Raw genomic sequence first — 25,280 nt, 5'->3', positions numbered from 1 at the left:
TGCGCAGCAGAAATCATTGATAATGCAAAAGATACCTCAGAACTAGTAAAATATTCATGAGACATCTTATTGAAGAAAAAATGACGAAGGGGGATATATCACAGTCACATATTCTATGGAGAATAACATCTCTAGTTTAGCAGTGGGATATTTTGTTTTCTCTGTGAGTCACCACTCTTCTGTGATTCAGCATGACACATGAGGCACAGGCAGAGTGGTAGGTTGTTCTGGAAAAGCCTGTTGCGTGTGTGTGGGGGGGAGGTTCTGTTTGTTTGTTTTCCCTTCTGGCCAACTGTTTTATTTCTGGCTCATCTGAATTAAAGTCTGGGCTCTGCAAAGCAGGGCAAGGAGGAGAGTGTTTCTGGAAGGGTAGCCATCACGAAAACAAGTTGGGAATTTGCTTACAAGATAACTGTTTTGATTAGAAATATTTAAAATCTAGTGATTTTTATTATGCAGATTTGGAAAAAAAAATCCAAGTGGAAATTTCTGTAAAATCTTTGTTTCTAGTAAGTTGTGACATAATCTTTGGTTGGTTGGCCATTTGCAGGGCTTGCTGCAAGATCTTGCAACGCCCATAGCATCAGGATTTCTTGTTTTATACCTATGGATTTACTTCCCTAGATAACCGTGGAATACTTTTCTGTATTTGTACATCTGTGTTGAAGAATGTTTAAGATGAAATCGCCTTTGGGCAGGAGCTAACTGATATTAACCACGTGCTGATATTTGAAGTCTTGTATTGCCAAAACCAGTGCAGCATATGTAACATCTACATATAGCTGAAAACTTTGCTTCTCCCCAACAGCCACTTCAACAAATAGCTAAATTAAAAAAAGCTTTGAGAGTTGCCATGTGTTTTTTGAACTGAAATATTCAAGTAAGCTGCTTGTGGGGTAGTGGTTTGGTATTGAGAGTGTTTTTTCACTACAGTTACCATGCTATTTACCTAGAAGAAAATATTGACAGTCAAATTTTCTTATATCTGCATGGAGCACTACTTGGCCTCTCTGCCTATTCTCAGTAATGGACTGTGTAGAATCTGAAAGAGAGCCATATTCTTGTAATACAGGTCTATTTTCCATGGATGTATGATGAATAAGATGATTAAGGTATAAAAAAAAAAAAAAGGAAAAGAACTTCTCTACTTTGAAATGGAAAGAAGAAATTATCATGTCTATTTGGAAACATTTTTTTTTTTTACCACTTCATTATATCTTCTTTAAAAGCAGTACTTAACACTGCATGAAAAGAATACCATGGGAAAAAATGTAATAAGATAGGGGTTTTGAGCAGCTGTGCTGATAATGAACATAATCAACTGTCTATCAGATTTTTCATTGTAGACTCCAGATTTCAGAAGGTAATGTAAAAATTTCTAAACAAAATGTACAATAAGCTTACATTTAGCCACAGTTAACTATGAAAAGAAATGTATGTAAATTTGTGCTCATTTGCTACTGGTTTGAACGGCAGCCTGTCATCTTTTGGGGTGACTGCTGTTGCCAAAACTATACTCCCATCTAATTTGGGATTTAAAGTTATTTTATAATTCCATTTTTTTTAGTTAATTCCAAATACTATAACTGAGAATATATAGTAGGTAGGCCATGTCTATAAACCAGCAATATGCCCTTTGAGTGAGTTTATGGACTTTAGCTGCAAAGAACATTTCAGCTTCCAAGTGTCCAGGAAGTGAGCAGTAAAATTTCCTTTGGATAAGCTGAAGAAAGATAAGGCATTATTTTGCATCATCATTTCTGGATTGTCATCTCACTCATGCATGCTGGAAGAAACTGATGGGGCTAGTAAGTAGTTGCAAGGTGGCCTTGAAGGTGGCCAAAGAGATCATGGTTAGGACAGCAGGTCTTTTTGGTTGTGACTTTTAAAACTTGATCAGTACATTTAGGAAAAAGTGTTTCTTAAGTATTTTTTGTAACTGTGTTACCATGTGACCGTACTTTGTCCTTAAGGTACTACAAAACAGCAGATTCTCACCAGAGTGTTTGATGGTATATGCAGCCCCATAACATGATAATAGAACTCAAAATTATTTGAGATGGAACGAACTCTTAAAGGTCATCTAGTCCAACTTCCTTATAGTGAAGAGTGACATAGCCACTGCCAAGGTCAGGTTTATTAGCCCCATCCAGCCTCAATTTGAATGTCTCCAAGGACAAGGTGTTCCACGTCTTGGATCGTTTTTGTGGTCCTCCTCTGAACATGCTCCAACAGGTCTCTGTCTCTCCTGTACTGAGGACTCAACATCTGGATGCAGTACTCTAGGTGAGGTCTCAACAGCAGAGTAGAGGGGCAGGATCACACATTTTTTGGTGCAGCCCAAGATATGGTTGGCTTTCTGGGCTGTAAGGGCAAGATGTTAGCTCATGTCCAGCTTGCCATCTACCAATGATACATGATTGTAAGTTACACACAGAGGTGCAGGGATGCTATGGTTTGGTTTATTTGTTTACAGGCACACTGTGAGTCCATTGTGCCACAGAACCAGCACAAAAGTGATCATGGAGGTGCCTTTGTGTCTTCCCTTGCTCTTTGTATTTCCTTTTTTAATCTTTTCTGTCTGTTCTGTTATTTGAATTACAGGCGTCATTGAATCAATATTGAAAAATAGCTTTGTGAATGAATGTTAATACAGAGTCTGTTCTGCTTTTTTCTTCAGCCACAAGGTGAAATTTTGGAGGTGTTTAGTGAAGTTTACACCATTTGTCAGTTGTTTTTATTTTTTTTGAGCAACAGTTTTGATTGTTGTTCTTCCACTTGCCCTGTGAGCCTCATCCTGGGCCTCAAATCCAGGAAAACATCTGCTGGATGCAGCTCCCAGTCACAGCTCAAGCACTGCTGTGGGACAGGCCACGTTTGAAAGGCCTCACATGGGACTGTGCTTCTCCTTCAGGGGTTTGGTAAATGCAAGCTGGAAGAATGTCTGGCCTCAATTCCTCAGATGTCTTGTCTGCTGATGCTAGAGGGGCATCAGGACAGCACAGCGTACCAGCCCTTGTATCTGGTTATTATGGGATTTTGTATTTTTTAGAGAATTAATTAAACAGAAGTTAGTGACTGGAGGTAGCAACCCTTGCTTTATCCACAGGTTTAATGTTTTAAATGCAACTTCTTTAAGTTTCTATGAGAGTGAGGCCAATACCATGCTGGATCTTTGCCAACGAGGAAGGTGAAATTCAAAAGTGCCTTTCAGAAATAGGATCGCCAGGCAGAAGGATTTGGAGCAAGGCTGTCTGCTAACTCAAGGGATACTCACTTCCCTGCCAGGATGAAGGATCACAAAAGAGAAAGCAGTCAGCTTAATGATCTCTTGGTTTCAAGGGTGAGAAATAAATATGCGTAAAGCAGAATAAATGACTTGAAAAGAGGAAAAAGAGCCTCCACATCTGCCATCTGGTTAAGCAGTCTTTCCCAGCCCTTGGATGTTTTTAGGGGATCTGATAAGATTTTGTTCAGATCTGTGAAGCATTATTTTCATTCCACTGCTGCTTCACCTTTGCACTCAAAAGCTCATTCTTAGTTGTGTTTTGCTCTTTGTTTTGTTGACTTTTGACTGAGAAAGCCAGGTCAGTTCTGCATTAACTTACTAAGGATAGGTGTTCTGCTTGCTGTCTTGATGTGGTAGATGGCCGTCATGCTGGCTGTCCTTTAATATAGATCTGGAGAGTTATCAGTGGTTTGAAAGCAAGAAAGCATCTGTTATAACAATAAACAGCTTGCTTTAGAAACTAGCAATATGGAGTAATTTCAAGTTCCGTTAACATGTATTTGGCTGTAATTAGAAATAAATTTTCTCTTAAAAAAAGATTATTTCACGCTTGTACTGACAAAACTGTATACAGTTTGTGCTGTTTTGTTGTTGCATTTGTTTTTCACTCTTGTTCAGTGTCTGTAACAGTAAGAATGGGTTTCATGATACAGAGATGGTGGTGAAGGGCTCCCCCATTTGAAAGCAACATTATTCACATGCAGGAAAAAAAAGCATGACAGAGGGATTTTGCACCATTTTCATCTAATAGTTTTTTCTTCATACAGCAGAATATGTAAAAGCACATTCAATGGACATGCTCTGGGGGTGTTCAGAAGTGACACAATTCATATTTTCAGTTGCTAAGGGGAAGGTTAATTCTTGTTTACCAAAGATCACAAATGTAATTTGGAGACTGTTTTGCCTTTCTTCTTTCTTTCTCCTTCTCTCTTCTACCTTACTACCTGGTGTCCAAAAGCAGCCTGTGCTTACTGCTGTTAGGGGACAAGGTTTTCTGCTGCAAGCAACCATTGTATTGCTTTTTCTTCATCTGAGCTCGTTGAATCTAAAAGCACAGTAGAAGAAATGACTGCATCATGGTTGTTATGTAATAAATTGCAGATTTCCAATGTTTCCTCTCTGTGTAGTTATAGCATGAGAGAAGAAAGTGCTGCTTCTAGTGTTGTCCCTACTGAAATCTGCCAGCAAAGCAGGGCTGATTTCATGAATGATGCATATGGTATGATTTTTTGAAAGCTATAGCTAAGTGTTGTGCTTCTGGTAATACTATAACAGGTGCTGTTATTTTCTTCCAACAGTTACCCTGCTGTGTGTGAATTCCTACAGCACAATAACTTGTTATCTATACTCCGAGCTCATGAAGCCCAGGATGCTGGGTAAGTGTGTGTAAAGAGGATGCTAATCATGAGTAAAGACTCACCAGGTGAAACTAAGCAGAACGGGAAAGAGTAACTGAGTGAGAGAGAACTGGAAAACTTAAGAGCTCTTACAACTTAAAATTACTTTTTATTAATGATATGAAGGAATCCACTGGCATTAAGAGTGTGCAATCTTTCACAATTACTACTGACCTACAGGACTTAATGAATCTTCACATATCCCACTTAGCCTTAGTGATTTTAAGTGGCATAAAATGATGAGAAATTATTTGGATGCCAAGTTTGGGAGGGAAAATCAATTCAGCTTAGCAAAATAAATTCTTCAACTGTGGCTGACACAGATTGCCATGATGCCTAGGAAGCAGTTTGGCTCATGAAGGCCAGGATTGTTCCTTCTCAAATTTTTCAAATTTCTGTACTAACTGGTTTTATAATTTATCATGAAAATTTATTGAATGTACAGTAGTTGTGAAGTTTTAATGAAGGATTGATATCTGAATAAACATCTTTGGGTATATTGCATAAACTAATAATGTGTTTATTGTGTTTATTTGAAGGTAGAAACTTTACACAACCTGAACAGTAATAACAGATAAAGTAATAATATTGTAGGAATTAGGTCAATACACACTATGCATGTAAAAAGCTATTCTGAATGCTTGAATTATCACATACTTAAAAACCTCACTGCAATTAAAAGCAAGCTATTTCTTTGCCAAAAATAACTGGCAAGAAATACCCAATGGTAATGAAATTTCATTTTTATTGTATTGCTTTCCAATAAGGGGTGAAATATAAACTTTTGTTGAAAGGATTGCACTGGGTCTATACAATGGTTTCAGTGCAGCTGTTGTGGTTGGCCTTCACATTCTTCATTTTCTTATAGCTTAAGACTAACAATAAGTATTTGGTGTTAACTGTGTCAGATTAAGACAAAAATAATCTTTTGTCAATTGGCTTCCAGTTACTTGCAAGTTTAACGCTTGAAATGATTTTGTGTTGCTCTGTTGGTCCTGTAAGCCTTTTATTTTTCATAACGCAGAAAGGTTAAGTAATGAAAATATGCAAGCACTAATAAGTTGACTAATAGATTCAGTTAGGTTAGACAGAGCGCGGAAAATATCTGACCCTCTGGTTCCTCTTTCTTTTTCTACTTTCCACTTCCCTGGCCTTGCCATCACATGCACATGCAGGAGTGTAAGCAGTTGGAGGCTTGGGGAGGACATGTCTACCTTCTGAAGGGAGGAGTGGTTGTGCTGGCCTTCACTCAGTCCTGTGAAATTCAAAGTGCTGGAAGTGTCCCAAGGTGCTGCGTGTGCAGGGATGGGCCACAGGCAAATTCATAACAACAACTTCTGCTGTGCTGAATTGCAGTCAGAGGTTGCATCTTTTGAATGTGTTGTGGATTCCTAGATATCCCAAGTGAAAGTAATGAATAAATCTGCAGAAATTCTATTTTGTTCTGTCTTAAAGAAAACCACGTGCACATCTTCTGTCTTGGCTTTTGTAAATGCCAGTGCACTAATGTGCTTTTTGCACTGTTTGATCAGTGATAAGTGAGCTTTCAACAAAAGACAATAATTAATATCTTCTCTTTCCTTTAAGGTATCGCATGTACAGGAAAAGCCAAACAACAGGCTTCCCTTCACTAATCACAATTTTTTCAGCACCGAACTATCTAGATGTATACAATAACAAAGGTAAGATTTGATTTCTATTAATATACAGTAGAGTGTACTTCTTTAGTCAAATGTATTACATTATTTTTCCTTTTCTCTCCTTTTTCTGTTTAGTAGTTCATGACCATCCCATTTATTACATAATGCAATTTTATTTGAGTTTATTATGGGCAGATGTATGTCTCTGAATATAACTGTAGATTCTAATATGCCTTAGGATATTTCTATATTTTGACTGCAAGTTATTAAGAAAAAGTTATACAGGAAACAACAGTAAAAACAGCTCTATTAACAAAGAGAAGTATTTTATGAAGTGCTGTTGTTGGTGTGCTTGGAGATCGGTGTTCAGTATAATTATTTGGGTCACTCTTCTACTCCTCAAGAAAATTAATGGGGTTTGTATAAACAAATCTTCTAGCCAGCTAACAAAAATTGACAGATCTTCAGTGGGTAAGGCTTGGAATACATACTGTCTGAGTTCCTTTACGTTTTGTTTGTTAATCATTTGAAAGCAATTATGTAGGAAATAAAATTCCATTAGCCAAATAAAGGCTGTTGCACAAATAAGCAGTCATTGGTCACTCTATAAAGACTCCGATGAATACAATGAGTTTATTGCATTCCCTGAAATCTCTAATGAACTGGAAAAAAACCAAACCTGTTTCTGAAAGTAAAGCATTCTAATAAACCTGTTCTCCAGTATCTTGAAATGATCAGTCATGTCTACTTCCTCCCGTTCCCAGTAAAGCTAATGTTATTCGTATGTGTTTGTGAGAAAAATATTTTTTTTCCCCAATGGGAAAAGCAGTTTCATTGCACAGAGATCAATACTTGAGCAGAGAAATTTTTAATTTGGATACTTGTCTGCAAAAGCTTTTTTTTTTTTTCTCCTTTTGCAAACTTGCGAAAGCAAGCTTCCTCAGGCATCGTTTTGTATTATAAAACTCATAATATGAAAGCTATTATGCCATTCAGTGTATGTACAGGAAGGAAATAATTCACTGATAGGTAACGAGTTTTGTTCATGTAATTCTCAAAATGCTTATTAACTTGTGGAAAAATTAATAAGAACATTCTGCAAAATAACCGTCTGTGTAGAGCTGTCAGAAGCTATTTTTGTAGAAATAAATAATACAAGGACTTGCTAGCAACCCAAAAAGAGCAGGATGAAACAAGGAATGTGTTAATTTTCTTGGCAGTAGCACTGGTCTTGGTGGAAAAGTGTGTTTTGAGTTGGACTGCTTTGGGCAGAGTGTAGCCTGATGACAGGTCTGTAGAAGTAGTGTGACATAAAGCGTTTGCCTCTTGCTTCATAACACGTGAAGGCAGTTCCATGCACATGAAGGCAGTGGGTGAGCAACATCAGATTTTGTTATGAAGGCAGACATTAACTATGAAGTAATGAATTATTAAATTCAAAATCTTGAATTTTAAAGTAGAAAGTATGTGGTGAAAAAGAACCTCCTTTCTATTATCTCTATTTCAAAGCAGAGTCTTTTCACTTGTCTCAGGTTTCCCACTGTGGAAACCTTTAAACTGGTGGAAAGTCCTTGCTGGTAAAAGGTTCTGAGCCAGTTTCTGGGAGCTCATAACCATCTGCGATCACGGGTGACATTTGGATGCACTGCTGAGTGTATCCAGTCTGAGTGAGCTCAGGCAAAATCACAGTGGTGGGAGAGCAGCACCAAAGTGCCACTCCTTAACTTTTTTTTTTTTTTTTTTTTAATTTAGAAACTGACCTTTAGTGAATTCCTATTGCATTTCTGTTTAGTTTAACTGTCTCCTTTTCTTTCATTAGAAGCACTGATGCATTATTTCACGTGACTGATTGCACTTGCTCTTGTCTTTTAAAGTACATCATGCGTATATTTTCATGCTGCATTACTCATGCATATTCATCTCGATAGCATTTGGGTGTTTGCTTCCCTTTTCAAGAAAGGAAAAACTGTCATCCTAAAGCAGTCGAAAAAAAAAAAGACTGCTTGGTGACATGCTTGATGTGCAGTAGTTACAAAGAATGCAGAGCTTCTGGCTGGCTAATTCTAGGAGGTAAAGGAAGACACCTCCTTACAGAGATGTTGCAGAGCAATTGCTCTAGCTGATTCATTGTGCATTGGTGTGAAATCTGATTGATTTTTAAACCAAATCACTTGAGTTTTCAGTTACTGTCAGCCTTTGGAAAGGCAGCTACTCTTCTACTAGTGCCTTGCATAACTAATATATGTTCTTAGTACACTTCTGGTTATAACTTAGCTAGCAAAGTCACCCTGCATTAATTCATTAGAGTCTCCATCTCAAGTGGTGTGTTCCAGGGTTGTTTTTGGTTGTTTTTTTTATTTTAATAATGTTGCTTTTAAATATATTTATTTATTTATTTATTAAAAGAAATTGAAAGCTACAAGGGGCTACAAATCCTCATTTTATATCCTTGGATAATAGTTCTCATATCCATTAAAGCAAATGTACTTTCTTGTTTATCTTCAGAGCACTTCACCAGGACTAGGCTTGGCTGCTAGTTTTAAGGGTTTATTCAATCTTAGCTGGAGATCAATCACTGGAATCAGATACTCACACAAAGAGCAGATAGGAAACATTCCTAGAGCAAAAGGAAATTCAGCAGGAGTAACGAGACAAGGTACCCAAACAAAACCACATTCAGCATGTCTGCTGTTAATAATGCTGTTATGGACCCTTTGCATATGCTGTCACAGTTCTGATCTGCCACGAGAATCTCTTTTGGCTGGGACTCCTGGATCCTGGCAATGGAGAGAGTTCTCTGCATCCTTCTGGTTACTGGCCATGGCGTCTTGAAGTCTGTGAGTAGTTCAGCCATCAAGTGACTGTTGGTCCCATCACAGCGTCAGCCCACACACATGCATGACTTCAGGTGCCAAAGTTGGGTTTTTCAATTAAGGAATTACAGTCAGGGGTCCCACTGTAGTTAATGGAGGCAGAGAGATGCTCTCAGAGTATTTCAAAACCCAGAAACTACCTAGATATGAGAACCTTAATGCCTCTCCTTCTTCTTTATTGTTATTTAATTATTCTTCATATAATAAATATTTCCATATTTATTATACTGAAGAACATTGGCAAAGGCAAAGAATTCATGCATATGTTTTTGGCAACTTCTGAGTTTCTGTTCGGTGTTTCACAACTTTCCCAAACCTTTATGACTCATATTATTAAAAGGCATAATGAAAAAGATTCTGTAAGTTAATTATTAAAACTTTTTGTGTGAAATACTGTTACATTGGTAGTATTCAAAGAGAGAGATTCTTGGTCAAGATGAAAAATCCTCCTGATTTTGACAGCTGATTGTGGTAGTTACCCATGACTTCAAGGCATCAGGTGAAGGCTGTACTAATCAAGAAACAGAAAACTGCCTAAGTCCAGATTTACCTCTTGATTCTAGGATGACCATCACCAGGAGAAATTCTCTGTAGCAATAGTAAGAGGTTGCCAAAAAGTACTGCATTGTGTGACCTATTGGCCTTGTACAGTGTTTAAACATTCATTCCCACGTTTCAATTTTTAGTAGCTCTTACCACCGTAATTAGGACTTGCTCTAATGCTGTTTGTGCCATGGCAACAACAAAGAATTTACAGAAGATCTACAGAGGCATGCAATTTATTTGTTAATTAGTGGCAATATGTAATATTTTATTATCTGGCTGTCACTTTGGTGTCATGCATGCATGTGCATGCTTTTTGGCTGAGTGAACAATTTTAACTAGCTGTCTAAAGACAGAGTATTCTGAACATTTTTAAAAGAGTAAGTTTCACAGTGATGAGATAACCACTAGAGAATCCAGAGTTCCTGAAAAAAATAACGTCTCTTCCAACATTCTTCAAAGTACATGTACTGCTGCTGAAAGGAAAAGCTGATGATGGAAAGAAATGAAGGAAATATGCAGTGGACAGGGGAGTTTGGAATGCTAGAAAAAATCAAGACCAGATGTACACTGGTGTGCTTATTAACAAATCAGATAAGTAACATATCAGTCAAGTGTGTATAAAGCATCAGCATGTGGTATATTGTAGATAGATTTTAAGAAATATACCTAGTGCAGATTGGTCTCATAGAAAGTTATTTTCACATTGGAAAACGTCAGAATAATGTACCTGAAAGGCAAAGATGATCTTTCAGAAATAGTACCCCTTCATGTGAAAGGAAAGCCGTGCAACCTTCTCTTTGCCCTGTCAGTTCTCTTCAATGCTCTGTCACTGCTTTTGCGATGAAACCTTCTAAAGGAAACAAAGGCTTCTAAAGAGAAGTTCTTGGGATATTTAGGCCATCTCATTGCCAGTGCAGAGATGTTTGGCATTATTTCTTTTGAAGATACAACTGTACATGTCAAATGAAAGTCTTCAGGATTTCCAACTGCAATTAGCCCTACTTCATTATTGATTAGTAAATAATATTACTTCGTTATCTTGCACTGTGAGTCATTTTTTCCTTTGAAAATGTTTAAACTCCATAAGTATTTCACTGGCCCTTATCCCTAACCTGTCTCAGGCAGCAAATGCCATGGTTACTTAGCAACTCTGCTGGAGGAGAAGGCACTGCTCCCAGTTGCACAGTTAATGCTGAAGTTAATTTGGCATCAAGTCAGAAACTGAATTTCTGTGTTTAATGCCAAGAATTTGAAAGATTTCTCACTATTTCTAAGTGCAGGATGAGTATTCTGAAAAAAATACAAGAAAATCATTTAACTTGTTTGTTGAAATTACTTTGAGGTTGTTTACCTAAAATACGTGCAGTTTATCATGGACTAGTAAGTCTACCATGCTCGGTTGTCTTCTTCTGACAAACTGCTTTGCAATTAATTTTCACTGAAAAAAATATTCAGCAGTACTTGAAGCAGGTAATATGATGTGTTTGAGTAACTGAACAGTAGGGTACACGGTTTAATGTTGTTCACTTTGCCTAAGGCCTTTATTCAGCTCCCAACATACAGGCTTTTCAAGTGCCATTTTTTATGTCAGAGGGATCTGAGACACCCTCTCAGCTCTGACAGGTGCGACATAGAACACAAGGGTGATTGAGGGCCCTCTGTAACAGAGGGAGACCAAAGAGACTGCAGTCTTGGGTGGCACCAGGAGCTTGTGCTTTATCCTGAAGAAGTAAAAGAGCTATCTCTATTCCAAGCTTTAGGAAGGAGGTTTTTCACCTGTGCATTTATCACCACCCATATTTCCAGTCATAGGTACTGATGTTAAATGTTTAAAGCTAAACAGTACGAATGCTATTGCCTGTTGCATTAGTGTTTCATTTCATTCTAATGTGATTTCAGCATCCGATATCTCAGTTTACAAGCACTGGAAAGAGGTATAATATCATTTAGGATATCTGCACATCTTCACTTTACAAAACATTGACTTCTAAAACTCGTTTACGACGGCAAGTACCAAAATGAAGTTAAAATGTGTGTGTTTAGGAATAGGAAAATAAGATTCTTGCTTTTCTTGGTGATTGTAGACTATAAAATTGCAGCTGGTGGCTTGTTCTACTACCATCTTGAGGATAGCTTTGGAAAGAGAAGTATAGGGGCTGCATAACAAGCAACTGAAGTTAGAAATAAAAGTTTGAGAGAGCCAGGTTTTGCTCAGTTACTGGTTTCATAGCCGAAGAGACGCTACTTTGTTCCATCTCCTCAACCAGTAACCATGTGCTTTATGGTCACAGAATTTTCAAAAGATTCCTCTCCATCAGAGCCATTGAGGTCTTCTGTAGCTACTTATGCATCAGAATAATGCAAAGTTAAGAATGAAGTGTAGGTGAAACCCCCAAGCCTTTTCTGAGCCAGCAAAGAAAGAACGGATTGATGAGCAGACAGAAAAAAACAAAAAACAAAGGGCCAGCAAAGCTTAGAGAAGCAGCTTTTTCTTCCCAATCTGGCTAAAGTTTCCTTCCTCTGACTACTGTGTAATAGCTGGTTTGTTTAAGATCATCTTATTAGATAGTGAAATATTTGATGTACGTTGTACCTGTAAATTAAAGATTGTAAATTACAAATTCAGAAAGTATTTGTGACACTGGTAATTACCTTGCCTTATTTTAATCTCTTAAGAACATAGTTATTTTAGATCACCTCCTTCTTTCTTATTATGCCAGTCTATTGTACAGCGTTTTGTTTTCCTTCAAGTGACCCTTGAAGTCATTTTTGAGGAAACAGTACGTGTTACTTACAGAGGAGAATAGTTTTTAAAATACTGTTCTTGAAAATTGCTTTTTTAAGATATTTAGATATATAAATTAATAAGGTGTTATAAAAGCTTTTGTTGTTGTTGTTTTTGTATGGTAATCTGAAAATAAATCATCTTCCTTCAAAAAAAAAAAAAGCCAAACAAAAAAGCCAATCCTGAAACCTTACAACTTGATTTTTGCCAACTGTCTTGCTTAGAACTCAGTCTCTTTTAGAGGGCAGTTTAAATAAATCAGTAATTTTAAAAAGATTCAACTTTCTCAGAACTTAGAAGAAACTTAATGGTAAATTGAAGACAGAGTGGGAAGAGAAAATATATTCATTCAACTCACTAAAATGAATAAGTTGAAGTTTTAGTCCTCCTGAATGAATCTTCACATCCATTAAGCATGTGTGGTTTTGATTCATTTTTTACGGTAAAGCCACAAGCTATTTATTTTTATTATGCAATTGTGTCACTGTAATAGAAGAAGAATGAATTTTGATGTGTCTTAGGTAATTTAAGCCAAAAAGTGATGGAAATATGAAGAGCATTCACAGTAGTTTTCTCATTTTTGCTAATAGCAGTATTAAGCCATTTTTACTGAAAAGCGGAATGACTGCCAACTGAGACTAGAATGGGCAAGAGTCGAATGTGCCTCATTTAAATCAAGGGTGCCCAGCTGGCAGAAGTTCATGTAAATGTTAGCAGTCTGTTTTCAGTGTGTACCAGCAAGAAGGCTTCAGAAACTCCTAGGTCACTACCAGACTGTCATCAGCAGCAAAATGGAAGGCCTGTAGCAACAGCATTATGCATTAAAAATAAGAAAAGAGAAAAAAAAATGACTGAAACACTTCAGCCAGTGCAAACAGATGAATAATTAAGAGTTAATTGTTCACCTCTTTCAGTCCATGTTTTTTGACATATTGAAGTCATACAACTTCATTGCCAGTACTGGCTGTTAAGTAATAACCAGTCACTGGAGCTGTGTTCCTCCTGGGGAGGCATATATGAAAAAGACAGGTAAAAAAGGGAAGACCAGATATAATATGCATTGTAATCTGTGTCTTTGATGTGTCTTTCTGACATACTTTTGATTCTTGATGTTTTGTCATTTATGATGGTATTATCGTGTGTGCTTCTTGCTTTCTTTGTAAACTTCAACTGTATTGCTTTAGTCCCATATTGATGAAAAATCTCATCTGCCATCTCCTGTAGCTGTATTCTTTAAGAACTTTAATCTCTTTCTGTTGGAGATAGTTATGAGTCCCTCTTGCTTTAGGTGATCATCTCAAAGTCGCCTTTCTCTCCATAAACGAAGTATTTGCTCTTCTATTTCATAAGCGGCTCCATACATCATAAATTCCAAGTATCATATTTATTTTGTTCATGTGCATAATTCTAGAAATTAATTGACTCTAAGAAATATATTCTGTAAATTAAAGTATACACTAATTAGGTTAGATATACTATTATCAAATGGAGTCTTCAACTACGTTATTAAGATGTTATGAGAAGAGTAAGATCATTGTGAGAAGACAGGTAAAAGAGTTGGGGAGGGAAGGGAAGGAAGAAATTGCTTTATTGCTTCCCAAGCTGAGGCATATATAGATTGTAAAGTGAACAACAGAAATCCAGCACTTGATTTTTCTTCCTTAGAATTTCTTTTAAAGCCAACAAGTAGACCTGTGATCCAAACAGCTGTTGCATCTATCCCCATTCAGTGTCCTTCCGTGTGGTCTCAATAAATGACCAGAGGTTTGAGACATCTACAGCACTGTAATAATTGCTAAAGGCTATAAAAATTTTAAAATTGCATAAACATCCAGATTTGTTGTGGAGCAGTATTAGCATAATGCTAGGTAAACTTAATGCTTTAGGAAACGAGTTTTGATAAGGGTAGTTATCTAGGTTTATGTTAGACTTCATTTTATGCCATCTTCTGCATTTTCAACATTATTACTTTATGCCTCCCAAGACAAATTTATGTTGCCCCTGAGAGAATTGATATTCTCTCCTGCCTGTGCTCTTGGCCTGCTTGGCAATACCCAAGCAATATTCATCCTTTCACTCTTTCATTTGACTTTCATCTGCACTGAGCCTGAGTACAGCATGATCTTTTCTAGTAATAAATAGCTGTTTTTTACTGATACATTCTGCAGTGCTTTCATTTACTTTGTTCTGAGTATTGGAAAAATAAGTTGAAGTCATTCAGATCCTGTTTCAGATATGAACCTGAAGCCATTAACACAAGTTAGCACTGACAAAGTGCTTTAGAAAACTTTTCGCTATGGCATAAATATCTATATTTCTGCATATTAACAGATGTAGTCTTTTTCTGTTGTAGACTGTTGACAAGAATGATTCGAATTTTAAATGGAACAAGACAAATCCTGTTACTGTGCAGTCATACAGTCTCATGTTCATAGAGATTGAGTAATGTGAGAAGCAAGTATCATCTGTTGTATGTTACCATGAATGAAATATGTTCGAAGTGTTCACTGAAAAAGTAGCATTCAAAATCTGAGTGATAAACGTTTTTATTTATTATCTCTAATGCGTGATTGTGTGAAGCTCGGGTAACTATGGAGAAGGAGTATTTGTGGGCAGTCTCCATTATTCATTTGTGGTGGTAGATGCCAGGTCCTAAGTATGCGTACTCAAAAAGTTATTAGTTCACTTAGAAATGCATCTTAGTACTAGCAGATGACACCACTTCCAAACTGGAAATGGCTTGTGACTTCTATGAGGTTATATCCTATCATAACTGGCAGTCAAGTGCTGCTGATGGAGCATGAAGTGGTTGAAAGCTGGTCATGCAACCCTGAAAGCTATGAATACTACCAATGTTACTGGTCTGAGAGTGAATCACTGATGTATCTGCCATCTTTTGTCTTATTCTTATTTTAGCTGCAGTATTGAAATATGAGAACAACGTTATGAATATCAGGCAGTTCAACTGCTCCCCCCATCCATACTGGCTTCCAAATTTCATGGATGTGTTTACCTGGTCCTTGCCATTTGTGGGTGAGAAAGGTATGGAAATTTTCTTTGTTCATATGTTCTTAGAAACTGTAGAATGGTTTGTTAGTCACTGTGCATGTGGCATAGTTTAAAATGACAAGAATAATTTGATGAATTGCTTTCAAAGACAAATTTGAAGAAACAGGCCTCAGGGACAAGCAATTACCAAAGGTTAACCACACTCCTCCTGTTTGTTTTTTCTTTTTTTATAATTTCCACTCTTTTCAGGCTATGATGCCATTGTATCTTCAGTAGAAAAAGATCTTATGACATTGCAGGCCAGAGGCAAATTCACTGAATAAAATTTTTCTTTATAAGCAGTGGCTTTATAAACTCTAGGGGATTCCCTTGGATGTTCTCTTCTTGAAGGACGTCACATCAGACTTCACTACATTATGGTTACAGTCTTATCCAGCTGGACCTGCCTTGATAAGGTGTTGATGGGTCATTTTTTCACCAGTAAATACAGAGCTGGTCCCACTCTGGGCCCACAGAGGACCCACTCTGGTTTATTGTTACTTGAGAGCTGAGATGGCATGAAGGAAAATCAGCTTCTCAACCCAGTCTCCACCCAGAGTGTATGGTGCCTCATTGCTGGTGAGAAGACTCACCCTAAAATGTTACTCATGTGTTATTAAAACATGATGCTCCAGATCTTGCCTGAAGACAACTTCATGCTGTGAATGGCAAGCACACAAAGAGCACAAAAAAAAAGCTTTAGTCTAACATATTAAATGAATACATAATGCAAACTGCTTAAACCCAAGTCATTTTATTCAGGGCCTGAGATGTGGCTTGCTTTGATCCATCCATTATAGTACATTGTTGCAACAGCAATTACTGCCAGAAAACTATAATAAACTCATAAAAGCTGCTTGGAAAAACAGTTCTCTCTTAATAGGCAACTGAAAATACAGCCAGCTGTGGCTCTTACCTGCAGTCATGACCAGCTTTGTTTGCAGCCACTCCTTTGTACTAGAAAAGCTGCCAGTGACATGGCTGAGGTCTCTGAACAGAGCAGATAGATGATAAAATGAGGATTAACAGAGAATAGACAGCTGTTTCCACTGACAAAGACATTACATAATCCGTGCTGATGCATGTTTCAGACTTTCGTGAGGCAGATAAAAAGCTTTCATTTAGTTTGACCATAAATTCAGGCAGGCCCTGTTCTTACAATGAGTCTGTTCTGCATATACATGGCGGTTCTGTAAGGTGCTCTGTCAGACCATTTCCCAGAGCTCTCCTATTGACATTCCCATAGATTAAATCCTGGGACTGAAGAATGCACAGTCAAGATTCAGTGAGTTCATGAGAACCCATACACTCCTTTTCTTTTTAATTTGTTCTCCTTCATATCTCCCCATGCACGTAATGTTACTAATTGCTTGCAAATCTTGAAGCCCAAGGAAGAGGAGGTAGAATTGGTGTTTCCCTTTGCAGCAAAACAAACCTCGTGGAGTGTAAGAGCTGATGTTCTACACAGCTTTTTACTTCTCTTCTTTTATAGATTTTTTTATTCCTCAAAGTCCAACAAAGGTAGGAAGCAGTTAGTTACATTTGTCATTGTTAGTGTGGAGAGTCTTTCCACTAATATTGTCAAAGGAAAAAACATTAAGTCCTTCACTAATCTAGAAAAAATATAGCTATGTTCCACCCTTCTTATGTTTCAAACCATCATAGTTGTCACACAGAAGAGAATTTTAACAACCATTTGATTCAAAAATTTAAAATTTCAGTCTCTGTAGCTAGTGCAAGGCTAGCTGTGCCTGGTAACCATTTTAACAATGCTTACTACATGTAGATGTAGTGGAGTTTTGATCAGTCTGCTAATGTTTTCACATTTTACTTCATAACTTCAGCTTTTTTGGTCTCTAAATCCCTTTCACTTGGCTGTGATTTTTTTGTTGAGTTGTTGGCTGTTTTCTGTGTGCTCTCAGGTCAGTGCCTCACTCTTGCTGTTAGCAGAAAGGGCTGAGTTTACAGGTAGTCTGAGGCTAGCCCTTCTGTGCCTGAGTTGTAAAGCAAGCAAGCTGAACATATTCTGAATTTACCAGCAGCATTTGTTTTGGTACTACTTGTTGATGCTGCCCCTTTGTTGGCATCTCACTAGGATAAATGTTTTGTGGAACTACAACTAGTGTATAAAGTCTATAGAAATGGAAGTATTACTGTCATGGCTCTTGCTCTAACTTTTTCATTTGGAATGTCATTCCATTTGCTATGCAAATTGAAATTCTACCACAGTGTAGCAACAAGAGAAGAGTGATCAACTCTGTTGTCCAAGTTTATTAAAAATAAAAAATGTATTGGTGGGAAAAACAAAAAAAAACAAAAAAAAACCCAGAAATTACCTAGTTGTTCGACAGTTTCAAACAGAGATTGTAAATGCTTTTTTTTAAGTTTTGTTTAGGTTTATTTATTTATTGCAGTGATTGTTATGTTTAGAACAGTTTTCTATTGGAAAACTATACAAACTGCTCTTTTATCAACTACACTGGGCACGTCATGCTTGTATTATTAAATGTATAAAATAAAGTCTACATTTCAAAAGCGGGGTGCCATTTGTGTACTGAATTTTCATTAGCATTGCCACAGCTAGAGCTGGCTCTCTGACAGACCAGAGGAGCTTGATGTCAACATTTTGCATTTGTTTTCCTTTTTAGTGACAGAGATGCTGGTGAATGTGCTGAACATCTGCTCAGACGATGAATTAGGGACAGAAGAAGATGGTTTTGATGGTAAGAGCATCCTGTCCCTAATTGAGATTGTTTGCCTTGAAACTACTTTAAAGGTTTATTTACTAACGCTGGGATAATTTTCTGGGTCCCATTGAAGTTTTGTGCTGCTGAAAGCAACTGTTGTGCTAGACTCCAATGGATTTGCTTACTGCATGTTTTGGAAAGAATTAATGGAAAACTTGCCTTTCTAACCCCAGCCAAAAGTACAAATCTTTCTCTGGTCTCACTCCTTTGGTTTTGATTTTAAAAATACTTTCCTATCCATGAAATCTGAGTTATGTCTGAGTCATGACATGAAGGGATCAGATGTTGATTTTATTCATAGTATACCAGTGAGTCCGGTAGAAATCTTAATTATATTGATGACATTACTCCTACAATAAAATAAGCTTGCAGAGCTCCATCCAAAATGTAGGTACCTCAACTTTAGAAGAATTGTACCTGAAATACTTCTAGTCACGTCTTTCAATGCACTTTATTTAAATGGCTTAAAATAAATAAATATAATTAATAAAAATCAATTTAGGCAAATACAGGGCATGTTCTGTTAAAAAGAATTATCCACTTCTTCTGTAACTTGAGTGGGAATTGATAAGTTCTCTTCTACCTGTTGTTTTGACAGTAAAATATATCTTGCAATTTGGTGTTTCTTGGAAATGAATTTATTTCCTTAGCCATGTGTCCATGAAAGAGTCAATTACAATTAGCTTGTACAGTGTAGCTCTCCAGAATTTCCTTTCTTAATTGAGAAAAATTGAAAAAATCCTGTGCAACCCTGATGTTCTTACTATGAATGCTTGTAATGTTTTAATTTAAATAATGATAAATTTAGAGATAGGAAATATTAAAAAAAGAAAAAGAAAAGAAAATCAGCACTTCTAAGCAATTAGAAATATTCTCATGAAGTCTGTAGGTAGAATGAAAAAAGGGGAAAGTGGAGAACTATCAAGTAAGACAAATACTTAACGAAATAGAGTTAATAATTCAAATTCTCTCTGAGTCTTTATTCTTAATCTTTAGAAGAGGAAGTTATGTCGTAGGCTTTGACAAGTGTTTCCCTTATGATGGAAAAGAAGAGGATGGATTGTAGCGCTTTGCATTTACCCTGAGAAGTCAACTGGGATTCCCTGTTCTGTAGCTGCTGCAGTGTGGACATGCACGTTATCTTGCAGAATTTAGGACAAAGACTGAATTTACTGAAACCAGTAATCAGTGCAGAGAAGAAAGCACCTGTTTGAATATTGTGCCCAAACTTTTCTTACGAAATTTAATAAGTAGCTACTGTGTAATTAAAGCAGTGTGTGAAACAGCACGAAGGCATACAATGAGTAAAAACTGTGTCAAATTAAATACAGTAGCAGGAAAACCATATGCTTAAATCCTTGGCTCAAGAAAGCACTTAAGCACAGGCTGAAATTTCACTGAATTCATTGCCAAAGCAAAGGTTTTATGGAAAGGATTTTTATATTAGTTCAGCGTTGACCTAATATTTTCTTTTTTAGTTATAGTCAGCTTCCATTGACACTAAACGGAGCAGAGCTAGGCCAGTGCCTGTAGTCCTTTTCTAAATGTCACTGGATCAGAACTCCCTTGTACAGATGACAGCTCAGCAGTGCTATCAAAGCATGGCCGGAGGTGCAGGATCCATGGGGTCCTTCAGGACAGCAACTCTCATGGTGGTCAGCTCTGCTGCAGCCATGAACCAAGCTCTCTCCAGCTGCAGGAGGGCTCTGTCTTAGCTGCGCATTTCCCATGCTGTGTGCTGGGAGCACTGTGTGGCAGCTGTCTCCCAGGGATCTGTACCATGGCATGCTTCCAGGCATGCAGCCCGCCGTGTTACAGGTTCCTAAGGAGGAACGTGGGCTGAAAGCCTCTTGGCTTGAATGTGTGTGTACTGAATAATTATACCCAAAGGTGTTAAAATTTCTAGATGAAGAATAATTAAACCATTCCTGGTACTGTAATGCTAATCCTGTTAAATGTACTTTCAGATTTTTCCATATGAACGCTTTCTCAGTGTAAAAAATTATGTTAAAGAAGATATTAGCAGTATCTTCCACTTTGCAATGCACAGCTACAACCTGACTTGAGGTATTCTCATGCCTGTTTAACAGACAAATCCCCCTTAGAGCAGTTGGATGAGGTCTGTGGCAGTGGGGCTGAGGGACACTTGTTCCTGTGGCCTGACAGGAGCACTGGGCCCAGGGGCACTGCTGCGTGTGTGAAAGAGACTGAGGGATTCGGGCATAGAAGTACATCTAAAAGTTGATTTAAATTTAAATAGAGGCAGATATCTTTAAAGATTTTTTGATGCATTCTGGTTTATTATCTGTACAACAAAGAAAAATCATCTTTTTCTCAAAGATAGTTGACTTTTTGTTGATTCTTTTTTTTTTTCCTCAGAGCATTGCCTTTTGTGGGAGGAAGTACATGATGTTTCGTTTGTGTTCTCGATGAAGCAAACTGGAAGGATTATCAGTTTAAAACTGTTTCTGTCAGGGCTGTATGCTGACAGCTTCACAGTGGTTCAACATTTCCACTGTTCTTTAGTCTGTACAGTCCTGCTCGCCCACTGATATTTTCCCTTAGCAGTATTTCCCGTAGAACGAAGTGTCTGATATCTGCCACAGCAGATGCATTTTATTTGATGGAATGGTCCTTTAAAATCATTGCATATTTTTGCATCACCTGTAGCTTTCAGGGCTCGCTGCTGATTTCCTTTCTCTCCTTGCAGTTTGAACATGCCCTGACCTGGGTTCCCACATGTAGTGAGAATGATCCATCACTATGGTTTGCAATGATCATTCATTTATCTTCTCTTACATTTTCTTGCCCTCTGTCTTCCCCTCTCACTTTCCCCCTCAAAGCAAAGCCCCATCAGTATTGCCTGACCTCACTGCATGGTGTTTGTGAGCTTTTTTTTCTTTTTTTTTCTCCCTCCCCACATCATGCTTGCTGCATCTAATCATGAGCACGATGCTCCATGGCATGTATTCTTTTCTCCCCAAACCCTTTTTTATTTTTATTTTTATTTTTTGCCAAAGGAGATACACCATGGGGATCTGATCAATTTGTTGGAGACAGTTTCTTTGAATGCTTAGTGGGAGACAACCTAGGTAGCAGTTGTAGTGCCCTTTAGATTGTTCTTCCCTGATGGCTTTTGGTTTCGTTTGCTTTAAAAATGAGAGGAGGTGATATGTCAGGTTTCTTATCTCTGATAGTTTCCTCTTGCGGTTCCCTTTCTTTCCTGTTTGCTGTGGTGGTTGCAACATAATCCAATCCAGTAAAAAATGCCTTACGTGAACAGTAGCTATGCACTGTGTGGTTTGTGCATCAAACATATTGCTTAGCAACAGGAGCCTCAAATACCTCTATCCAGCCAGCATGTAGTCAGAACCCTGTTTTATTTTAATTAGTAACATTTCTGGCCTCATGCATTTCATTGAAAAACTAAGCTGCTAATTAAAAGGGTGCAGTAATGTAATAGACAACTTAACACAAACTCTGCTTGCTTTGTATGTGTTGCTATCATGATTTGGCATAAAGGCACTTCTAAATTACCTGCATTAATTTTTGTATTGCCTTCAACATTGTAGCTCACAGCCTTCTTGTGGAAAAAGCTGCTGTTGTAACACTGGTAGCAGCAGTTATTCTTTGGCTGGAGCACAGCTTCTGCAGTCAAGTGCTAACTGAGTTACCACGTCAGATGTGTCCTGTTGGTCAAAGTGGGTTCCACTGTGAGCAGCAAGCAGCATGCGACACGTGCTGCAGGTTGTCAGCTATAAATTACATCTGAGCAAGCTCTGCACCAGGCAATGCAAACAGTGCTCCAGGGGGAGCAAAGGCTTCAGATGACAGGTGCTTACTGGTGCCTTGATAAGAGCTTTCATGATCCTAGGTGGACAAATGGGAGTCAGCTTTTGAATGAGTTATTTTTTAACTAGGAGAGAAATAGAGGTTAGTTTTCACCATTTTACTTATGTTCTCTCTTCAAAGCAGCAGTGTTTTGCTGGAGGGCATACCTGCTGTCTGTGAATTGTTGGCAGAGGGGCATTTTAATGGGACTTTTACTGGTTTCACCAGATCTAGCTGTTTCCATACCCACAGCATTTTTTGCATCAGTTTGCTCTGCCTCTGAGCCAGCCTGGCAGCGCACGCTACATAACCATAGTCCTCAAAATGCATCCCGTGGTGCAGCTGTGCCAGGGATCTGAGCGCTGCACTCACGTTGCTCTCAAAAATATTTGTTTAAAATGCAATACGCTGTACCGTAATGCCACTCGTATTTGCTAACTGCAAGGTGCTGGGTCATTCTGACAAATGCATGTGTGCCATAGATAATGCTGGTTTTGATAGAAGCAGTGTACATCTATGATAGCAGGCTATTCTTTCAGATATCAAACATAAATAAACAAAGAATTGGTGTGTTTGATGTGACAAAGGAGGCGTCATCTGTCAGCTACACCCCAAATAAGCGGCAGGGGTTAGTCTGCTGGTTCTGAGAAGTCACTGGACATTAGAACAGCTGCAATCATGTAGAAGAAATAATGCAGTCACGAGATGGTAGCACTGAGGCTAAGCTTACCTGCTAATCTGCCTGCGTGTTAGTTTCTGCAAATCTACTAACAAGGCCTTATGTTTTTTTCATTTTTTTGTTTTTTTTTCTCTCCCATAGTTTTCAATCTGTTTCTTTCCCTTTGGATGTTCCCTGCCTAATTTGTTTCTTTTCTGTTTTTCAGACTTTACTTAAACATTACGTTTCCACTGATGTTGTAAAATGTTCTTTGTTATTTTTTATTTTCATTCTGCAAACATCACTGATCTCTTTCTTTCCCCCCTCTCCCCTTGGAATTCATAAGAAGATCCCATTTATGCACAGAAGAAAGGTATTAAATAAATTGGAAGGGTTACGTTTCATTAATTTGCTTTTATGCATAGTATATTCATACATAATACATTAGGATGTCATTCAGAAAATTGACTTTTTATTTTGGCTTGTTTTTTTAACCAATTTTGTTACCTTTATATTCATTCCCACATCTCAGTATTTTCTGTTGAGAGTCTTCATTGTTTGCTTCTTAATCTGAAGGTTTAAATTATATTTTACATAAATCCTATATATCCAGCTTGCGAAGTGTATAGATGCTACAAACCTAAAATCCAATAGAATTTGTTAAATTACTGAGGTGAGATTCAGAGCTTTTATTCTACCTCCCAAATGAGAGGTCCGATTTTAACCTTGGCTGTATTCGTAATTACTTTTTATTTACTTTTATGCAAATAGTTTAAGATATTGAAAATACAGTGTTTGTGTGTGCACACGTATGTATATATATACATATAAGGATATATCAAACTAAATTTGCTAAGGTTAAAATTAACCATTTTACTCATAGTAATATCTCAAGTTTCAAATCATTTACTTCCATGTTAAATGTATGCTTAAGTGCAGCTGAAGTAACTTACAGAGATTGTAACTGTAAATTTTAGAACACAAAAATGAAGTAGCTACACTTAAAATGTGAGTCAAATACATGGTATCACACAGATGCAGGGTTAGAAGAAACTTTCTAGACACTGTTGAGTCCAGCCCCCCCTGCTAAAGCACATTCCCTACAGCAGGTTGCACAGGTAGGTGTTCAAGATGGATCTTGAATATCTCCAGACTCTACAACCTCGCTGAACAGCCTGTTCCAGTGCTCTGTCACTTGTACTTATAACTAGGGAATCCAGACGCTGTCCGGTGGGAAGCATTCAGTCAAAATTAGCAGCATTCTATCACATTGTGAACACTAGGTGCATAATTTAGCAAATGCAGTTAAAAAAAAAAAAAAAAAGCAACACACAAATAAGATAAATAAAATCATACCTGACAATTAGTGAATGGATTTTTTTTAAATTGTCACAAATCTGTTACAAATTAGGGACTTCAGCAGAGATGGAAATCTCTGGGTATATCTTAGTAGCACTGTAAGTCTATTGGTGAGAAATAAAACACTCATTCTAAGACTGTTACATTTTATGATTCAGGGCATTTTTTATTTTTTTATTTATGGGTAGAGCATTTTGTTTTACTTCAGTAATAAATTCTCAGTTTTCAGTTCTCAACTCTTCTGGAAATTGAACAGTGGCTGAAAAAGGTCAAGTGTACTTATAAGATCTGCTGGAACAGTGTAGGCTTGCAATAAAGGAGCAGTGAGACCAGAAAGAAAAGACAAATTGTGTTTTAAGTGCTTTCAGGGGAAAAAGGAATTAAAACCATGTCATGCTACCATAAGGTACAATTCAGTAAGGTTATAGAAACTGAAGGAGGAATGTAGTGTTTCCTGACAAACATGATTTATTGCTGTTTAATCTAAATTTTTCAGTAATCTAAATTTTTCAGTAAGTTCTTACTAGTATATTAGATATAATTCAGTTACAGCTGAATTACAGCTGTTTCTCCTGCTCTTTATCATCTAGAATTGCACATTTATGCCCCAAACTAGCTGTAGATTTTAAAGGCATCCTTCTGAACATAGTTTCTTTCATTTTGAACTTCAAGATGATGGCTTACAGTTCCAAGTGGTATTATGAGTATTTCCTGGTGGATGGGAAGCTGCACATGAGTCTAGTGCATTCTCACAGCCCAGAGTGACAGCTGTATCCTGGGCTGCATTAAAAAAGGGGTGGTCATCAGGAAGAGGGAGGTAGTTGTTCCCCTCTATTCAGCTCTTGTGCGGCCCCATCTGGAGTACTGCATCCAGGCCTGGGGCCCCCAGCACAGGAAAGATGCAGAGCTCGTGGAACAGGTCCAGAGGAGGGTCGCTAAGATGATTTAGAGGGCTGGAGCATCTCTCTTATGAGGAAAGGCTGAGGGAACTGGGCTTGTTTAGCTTTGAGAAGAGAAGGGAGACCTCATTCCAATACTTGAAGGGTGCATATAAACAGGAGAGGGAATGACTGTTTACATAGGTTGGCAGTGATGGGAGAAGGTAGA

The 25,280-nt window shown here is 37.7% G+C and overlaps 1 protein-coding gene across 5 annotated transcripts in view; it reads left to right on the top strand.

The window, feature by feature from the left end:
* The window catches only part of PPP3CA (protein phosphatase 3 catalytic subunit alpha), a 190,196-nt gene that overhangs the window by 151,720 nt on the left and 13,196 nt on the right, over positions 1–25,280 (top strand). For 2 of the 5 annotated variants that reach the window (XM_065736958.1, XM_065736955.1), the window contains exons 7-11: positions 4,588–4,665; positions 6,274–6,368; positions 15,447–15,572; positions 18,227–18,301; positions 23,161–23,187. In XM_065736958.1, coding sequence (XP_065593030.1) covers positions 4,588–4,665; positions 6,274–6,368; positions 15,447–15,572; positions 18,227–18,301; positions 23,161–23,187 — 401 coding nt within the window. The remainder of the gene's footprint in view (positions 1–4,587; positions 4,666–6,273; positions 6,369–15,446; positions 15,573–18,226; positions 18,302–23,160; positions 23,188–25,280) is intronic. The other 3 variants (XM_065736959.1, XM_065736957.1, XM_065736956.1) reach the window with 2 other exon arrangements.

The sequence above is a fragment of the Cyrtonyx montezumae genome, unplaced genomic scaffold (genome assembly GCF_038088225.1).
Source record: "Cyrtonyx montezumae isolate F1298 unplaced genomic scaffold, pur_monq_1.0 scaffold_2, whole genome shotgun sequence".
NCBI classification, from domain to species: Eukaryota; Metazoa; Chordata; class Aves; order Galliformes; family Odontophoridae; genus Cyrtonyx; species Cyrtonyx montezumae.
This window is presented reverse-complemented; position numbering and strand designations above follow the sequence as displayed.